Source organism: Setaria viridis, chromosome 9 (genome assembly GCF_005286985.2).
Source record: "Setaria viridis chromosome 9, Setaria_viridis_v4.0, whole genome shotgun sequence".
In the NCBI taxonomy this organism is placed as follows: domain Eukaryota; kingdom Viridiplantae; phylum Streptophyta; class Magnoliopsida; order Poales; family Poaceae; genus Setaria; species Setaria viridis.
In genome coordinates, this window is record NC_048271.2 from 35,904,989 (window position 1) to 35,912,764 (window position 7,776).

At 44.8% G+C, this 7,776-nt stretch overlaps 1 protein-coding gene across 1 annotated transcript; it reads left to right on the top strand.

Annotated features, from left to right (window-relative positions):
- The first annotated feature begins 5,125 nt into the window (after positions 1 to 5,125).
- On the top strand, positions 5,126 to 6,310 carry LOC117836748 (uncharacterized). The gene has a single exon (XM_034716234.2). It carries the CDS (start codon positions 5,258 to 5,260, stop codon positions 6,071 to 6,073), a length of 816 nt encoding a protein of 271 aa, XP_034572125.1. The 5' UTR covers positions 5,126 to 5,257; the 3' UTR covers positions 6,074 to 6,310.
- The last annotated feature ends 1,466 nt before the right edge of the window (positions 6,311 to 7,776 follow it).

The following is a 7,776-nucleotide window of genomic DNA, read 5'->3' on the forward strand; positions in this document are numbered from 1 at the left end:
AGGCCAGGTCAAGGATGTGGATGCGGGGGAGGATCTTCCTGTGGACCGGGTCTGGGAGGAGGAGGAGGAGGCCGAGGTGGACGTCCTGGATGGCGAAGCCGCGAGCGTCGTCGATGGAGAGGCACGTCGTGGCAGATGCAGTGGTGTCGCTAAGGGGTAGGAAGATGGCCGGACGGTACGGGCCTGGCTCGACCGGCCGCAGGGGCGGCGGGCCAGGGATGATGCAGGGGTGGAAGAAGTAGCCGAGGAGTGGTGGCGCGCGGGGGCGAACGAGGGAGGCGACGTGGCACCAGCGGTGGCAGGCTAGCGCGGCGCGGAGGAGGTCGGCTGGGGAGAGGAGCCGGAGGATTGTGCGGAGGATGTCCTCCATGAGGACGGTGGCCGTCGCCGCCTGTGGCTCTACTGGCGGAAGCTCCATCGGTGGCGGCGGATGGGGAGAACGAGGTGACGTCGGAAGGCGGAGGAGGCCGAGGCTAGGAGGAGGGTAATATCATCTTTGTTCATATACTTTAATGGATTTTAGTCCATGGATCCAAATAGGGTAGGGACTAAAGTTTAGTCCATGGACTAAAGGAACCGAACAAGGGCTTAGCAATATAATAATGAAAAAGCATATGGATCAATTGGTAACCGAAGTGTATTAGAACCAAATAAAGATTACAGAACATATACATTAACATTGTGTTAGAGAGCAAAGACAAGTGTTTTGACTTTTGAGTAGCTGTATTAGGCCCTAAATCTATCCACAATTTATGATATTTATTATCTTTTAAACTGGTGTTTTTAAAAAAAATACTAATAACCCATGCACAAACACAAATGAATAGATTAACAGAAAAAGTTTTACTTAGTGTTGATAGTTTATAGTTACAAAATCAGTGAGAGTTTTAATTAAGTATAACCACCGAGTCATTCGTGTAAACATCGCAGACGTTTTAGAATAAAAAGACATAGAAATGTACATACATACTCTAAGCTTTTGTGCCCAGCGAAAATATATCCTACTCCCTCAATCCTAAATTATAGGTTGTTTTAACTTTTCTATATTCATAAATTTTGCTATACATCTAGACATAACATATATCTATCTAGGTGCCTAACAAAATCTATGAACTTAAAAAACTAAAACCTAGAGTAGAAAGAAATCTTTCTGTTACGATAGGTCTGTTCCGTGATTAGGCAGGGCGCAATCGGTCCAACAGCATAAACCTTGTCTCTAGGCTAGGCCGTGGAATTCCAACTTCATTCCATGGCCACAAAATTAGCCTCTAGCTGCTGTTAATTAAGTAGAAGTGCCACTGGTCGTAGTCGATCAGGCTGACTACATCAGAGTTATTCAAAGATCCAAGTCTACCATCTGTTAAAAAATATATTCTTCTCCCTAATGATGTGATTAGGCATAAAGCCAACGGTAGATTCAATCAATAATTATAACCTGAGCCTCATTGTCAAACAAGGACCGGATCTTTCTTATTCTTACTTTTACTTTGACCGCTCTCTCGCCACTCACCTGGGTCGCTTGCCCTGGCCGCGGCCGGCCTCGTGCATTTCCTCTTCCGGCCACTCCACTTCTGCCGCTTTGACGCCGTGGACTTGTCCGTAGACGGCAAGAGGACGTGCCTGCCTGCCTGCATGAACCACGGGCATGTCGGAGAGACGGTGTTGAAACGTGGACTCGGTACAGTCGCGACGACCGGCGATGCTGTTTGACGTTGACGCGATCATGTCGTTGGTTGGCCGGTGGGGCATGAAGGGTTTATAGGGTGTAGATCAAAAGGAGAAATCAAAGGAGTCGGCAGCAGCTGGAGCTGATTTTGAACGGCAGCATGTGCAGATTACTGTTGGTAGAACACCCGCTGTGGTACGGCGCGCGTATGAAGATGCATGGAAGTTTCTAGCTCGCGAACTGTTTTTTTTTCCCCTTTACCCTCTTGAGAACACGAAAGAAACGTGACTAGTCATTGTTATTAAGAGAAAATTGATAATAAGATAAATCTACGATATCAAATGCCACTGAATAACTCTTGCATCTCCAGTATGCCACTATGTGTGAGGGTGACAAATTGAGACTTAGGCATATATGTTAGGCTCACATCAATAGCATATCGTAGAACCATGGAGTTATTCAGTGGAATATGGTAGTCCGGAGTTTGGTTTGAGTAGGGATGTCATGACACGGTGTTTTCATATAACTTAAATGGAGATATAAGTTTCCTATTTATATAAAGGAACTGTCACACGATTGTACACAACCACTGTGCGTTACTCGATTTTATAGATCTTCGTAACAAGTAACCAACTCGTGCGAACGGGCGAGGATAGCAGCCAGCGCCGCAGCGCGCGCTCCGGTCCCCTGCCGAATGCAAGTTGCGGCCTCGCGGGACATCCAAGTTGCCCATTTGCATGGAAGCAGTTCTTTAGCAGTACCGCTTGAGTACATTAGACTATTAATATGTGGGATTGGGTCCACTGATAATGACTCCAAGCTGCAACTCATTACTGCAGAGGAGCCCCGTCCATTTGCAGGATGCAGAGAAGTCTCTGCAGTACCGCAGAGTGCAGTTAGGCTACTGATATGTGGGATCGGATCCAATGTTAGTGACTCCAAGCTGCAACTCATTACTGCATAGGAGCCCGTCCATTTGCATAAAACACTCCAAGGGTGTTGGTGGCCCCTTCTCTGAATCTGCTCCATGCAGCGAGGCAAATTGGCTCGGACGTGTCGCTTTACGTGTCACTCATGCACGTGCACATGACCCCTTCTTTTAAATAGTATATCCGTTTTTCTTGGAGAGCTGTTACTTAATTTTCTGATTTTGTATGAACCCAAATACGTCGTTGGCTGTTGATTGATTACATCCCGCGGTAAAAAGAAATATACCTCTAAAGTAACAAAGTTTGAAAGGATGATTAGCTTTGTTCAAAGAAAGTTAGAAATACATTTCATCTGTTTAAATCATAAAAGCTTATCATTTTCATGAGGACCATTTACTACCACAAATGAACTAATCGTCTTGTCAAGTATCTAAGAATACATTATATGTTATAATTACAAAATAAGTATTTTCTATTAGAATACAAAAACATCTAAAAAATTGTGCTATTAATTAGTAAAGTCGTTATCGTGATTCTAGGTATGATCCTAGGTGACTTCACCTGTAGGCTTCAAAAGGAGTCTCCAATTAAATGTGCATCTTACTATTACTAATTGGAGACTTCTTTTGAAGCCTCCAGTGAAGCCACCTAGGATCATACCTAGGATCTTAGATGGACACTATAGAAAAAAATCCTATAAATTCTCACAAAAAAGCAAAACATCTGACCATTAATTGATAGACTCAAATTATCATAGCCATTGAATTTATTATATTTTCTAAAAATTACCCACCTATGCTATTATGAAAATAGTCTAAAGTATCCCCCCTAACTTTATATCTAAATTACTCACCTCTGCCATTTAAACAATAAGTTAAATTAACCTCTAATCTTTATCAAAATTACCTACTTATGCCATTATAAATAATATTTAAAATAACCCTCTAAATGTGCAACTAAATTGCCCACCACTAATACTGCAAAAATAAATTAAAGTAACCCCTTAAATTTACATCTATATTCCCATATACGCTATTATTTAAAATAACATGAGGTTCAATCCAAATCACCTTAATTAAAAATATACACCAATATATGATTCTAAATTGTCTATTTCTTACACTATTAGTATATGATATAATGAGTAAGATGTATAGGCATGATAGGTGTCACCATTTAGAAATATAGAAGAAGTGATGGGAATATAAATTTCTATGTTAAAAGTACAGCTCAAACTTAGGGTCTGTTAAATAAATTCAAGCGCATATCTGCATTGCAAAGTGAAAAGTTAAATATTATAAATGTGGATCAAAACTTTATAGAGTAATTAGTCACTAAATCTATCACAATCGGATGAAGATAGTAAGTATATATCTATATAAGTATCGTGTTCGAATATTTAACAAATGAGAAAGGTAATAGTTTTGTTGTAATGTGGCCTTATTTTTTTTATTGGAGACTCTGCATTAGTTCTCTTCTCACAAGACACACTAGGGGAAAAAAAATTCTATAAATTCTCACAAAAATTAGAAACATCAAAATTTAATCATGTAAACTATAATAATCATAGTCATTGTCTATTGTATTCTCTAAAAAGTTACTCGCCACTATCATTATGAAAATATTCTAAAATAAACCCTAAACCTATATCTAAATTATTGAACTCTGCCATTATAAAATATAATCTAAATAACCCCATAACCTTCATCGAATTTACTCATGCATTTGATTAAAAGGCATAATGCACATATGTCATTATTAAATATAATTTAAAGTAAATACCTAAATCTTGATCTAATTATCTCCATGTGCATCATACAGAAATATCCAAAAGTAAACTAATATATGATTCTAAATTATCTATTTACGTCATTTTTAATATAGAAATAGTAAGTTAAGATATATAGGCGTGATGAGTATCACCATGTAGACCATTTATGCATGTATGTGAGGAAGTGATGAAAAATAATGATTTTTATGCTAAACATAATGTATAGAAGTATGATACAAAATGAAAAATGCGTGAATGTGGATGAAAAAGGGTAGAGTAATTACTAATTAAAAGTTAATCACATTCTGAACAAAGATAAATACACATTTATATAAGTATTATGTTGAATTATTGAAAAATGAGAGATCAGTAGGTACAAAATTTTGATTGTTTGTTAGGAGTTAATTTTTAAATAATTTTAAAATACACTATCTTTTAGAAATATTGATTGCGGGAGCCGGGTCGATGAAAATTTAAAAGCCAGTTATTTTCTATAAGAAAAGAAAACAAAATCAGGATGGAGCAATCCAATTTAGAGCGGTCGCCATCTTCCTCGGAAGTCGGACCGCGACCGCTTCCCTGCAGGTCTACCGGTAAGCGACAAGCCACGACCACTAGTCCGTCCTCCCCTGCTTCGTGCGGCGCGCCGGGAAGCATCCTCGAACCAACGTTTTTCGAACCAACGTGATGTCACCTTATCCCATCAGACACCCCTGGATATATATGGGACACCATGCGTGTGGCCGAGCACCACCACGGTCGCATACAACACGTCCACACGCAGACGCACGCACCGCAGCCAAGCGACGTCGCGGCAGCGCGCTCGCCGTGCAGGTCTTCCTCTCCGGCCTCCTCTCAAGCTAGTCTCCCAGCTCGACTCTGCGGCGCGCCATGGCCTTGTTGCACGAGCACCTCGACATCATCCGCGCCCACCTCCTCGACGATCCCCACGACGCCGCCGCCGCCGCCAGCTCCGAGGACTACTCAGCGTCCTCGCCCTCGCCCTCGCCGCCGGCTGCCGGGCGGAGGCCGCTTCCGGCGCTCTCCATCGCGCTGCCCCCGAGGACCGCGGCTGTCGCCCTGCAGCAGCAGCAGCTTTGGGCGCCGCCGCCGCCGCCGCCGCAGATTATTCACCACCAGCAGCAGGAGCAGCACTGCTTCCCGGGACCTGAGGAGGACGACTTCCGGCGGTACCGCGGCGTGCGGCAGCGACCGTGGGGCAAGTACGCGGCGGAGATCCGGGACCCGGCGCGGAAGGGCGCGCGCGTGTGGCTCGGCACCTACGACACCGCCGTGGAGGCCGCGCGCGCCTACGACCGCGCCGCGTTCCACCTGCGCGGCTCGAAGGCCATCCTCAACTTCCCCAACGAGGTCGCCTTCGGCACCGCCGCCCGGTGGGGACCCCCTGCCGCCGCTCCCCGTCCCAGCGCTGCCACCGCCGGTAGTAACAAGAGGGCGAGGTCGCCGGAGCCAGCGCTGCGAGAACAGGACGCCGGGTGCATGGTCAGGGAGGTGAAGAAGGAGCGGGTTCAGGAGCCCGCCGCGAGCTGTGGTTGGGATGGCGCGGTGGTCATGGCGCCGGCGGCGGCGAGCGGAGGCGCGGCGGACTTCTTCTGGGAGGAGGAGGAGTTGCTGAAGGGGACGATCTGCAGCCTGCCGCCGCTGTCGCCGTACCCGCAGCTGGTCCATGCGTCCATCTGTGCCTAAAGCATGGTGAAGGGTGCACGGTCTCCTAATTAACTGAAGAATTAGTGATTTCTTCAAAAAAAAAGCTGAAGAATTAGTGTTAATCTACTACTTTAAAGAGTTCTTTGATATTTTACCAGGAGTATGACTCCACCAAATATTCTTTCGTTCGTTATTTATTCATTCAGGTATCTTAATCCAAACGATAAGTAAAACGTTCTTCGCTGAGCTGCAAATGAAATGAACTAAATGTGGATCTATGTGCGTGTGAAATTTCAAATCAGTTCATGGGTACCTTTCGGAGCTGAGCCAAAAGGAATGGATCCATCAGAAGGTTTTGCATGTCGACATCTTCTCTCTTATACGGTGGCTCCATACACAAACCTACCGAGAGCCCTCTGGCTAACCAGCGTTATAGGTTTTGGCAGCAGTTGACGTGTGTATAGAGAGGATTTTACCCAATCATATGCGTGACGATCTATTCTATGAATTGATTGTCACCGTGCTTCTTATAAACTTCGATGATCGTATATATCACTATATCCTGGTTATATATATGCAAAGACACAGCAATGTCACTCAAGCAGGCATGAGCAGGAGCTGCAGGTCTGCCGGTTAATTACTATAGCGACATTAAAACTTCGATGAGAGGAGCGAAATCTCACTCCAGCAGGCATATGAGCAGGACACTTACCTCCCTCGGCAGCAAATGATGACGGCCGTGGCCATATTCATGAGGTTTAATTTGACTGAAAACTTCTTTGTAGCTAGGAAGGCCGGGCAGGGCAGGAGGTGTGAAAGGTGAACGGAGGACAAGGCACGAGATGATTGCGAGCTGGTTTGTAGCTACTAAAAGCCAGCACGTCATGTCGCCACCGTGGCATCCATCTCCTTCAATTCTCTAGCTTGGCCGCATGCGATGATTGCGAGCTGGGCCTCGTCCGTGTCAACGGCGGGGATCACACAGGGAGGACGCCGAGCTGAAGCTTCCGCCCCGCGCGCTAGCAGTTTGATTGAGACGGGACGTGAAAAGTGATTGTTGCGTCCACGTACGCGTTGCCGTGCGGTCCGCCTCGTGCGCTCGCTTCGAAGCGAAACTACTAGCCACTCAGAAACGCTAGCGCCTAGCGACGACGACACAGAGAGACAAAGGAACCGAAGAACCTTCTCGCCTACATACGCGTACCCCGTACGTCCTCTGTTGTAATTTGTAAAGCGATGACATACGACATACGGTGAAGCTCACGTGCGTGCAACGGCCCCTTTTCGGTCCATCCCATCAGCTCCTTGCTCGCACTTCTGGTCTTTCGTTTGACGAGTACACGATCACGCATTCCCTTTATACGATCGGGCCGACAAGGACCGCGGCTGAGACCGTGATATACGATGTGCAGGGACGGTGCTCAGGTTATTCTCAGTCCAGATTTTCAACACACGGTTACCAAGAATCACATATCATCAAATGACTTTTGAAATTACAAATGAAACAAGACCACACAATGCCAAGATTTCATTGCACTGTTTTATAGGTTAGGTAAAGTATTAAATTATAACATGATATGATTTTATAATCAAATGTGCTACATGAATTATATAACATGGTAGTATTGTGATCGGTCTATACTCAAATTCACGTTGAAAGCATAGCATTCTCACTCAAGAGTGAAGAAACAAGCATGTACGTAGCAGTCTTCACAAAAGAAAGCAACATCATTCACACAAAA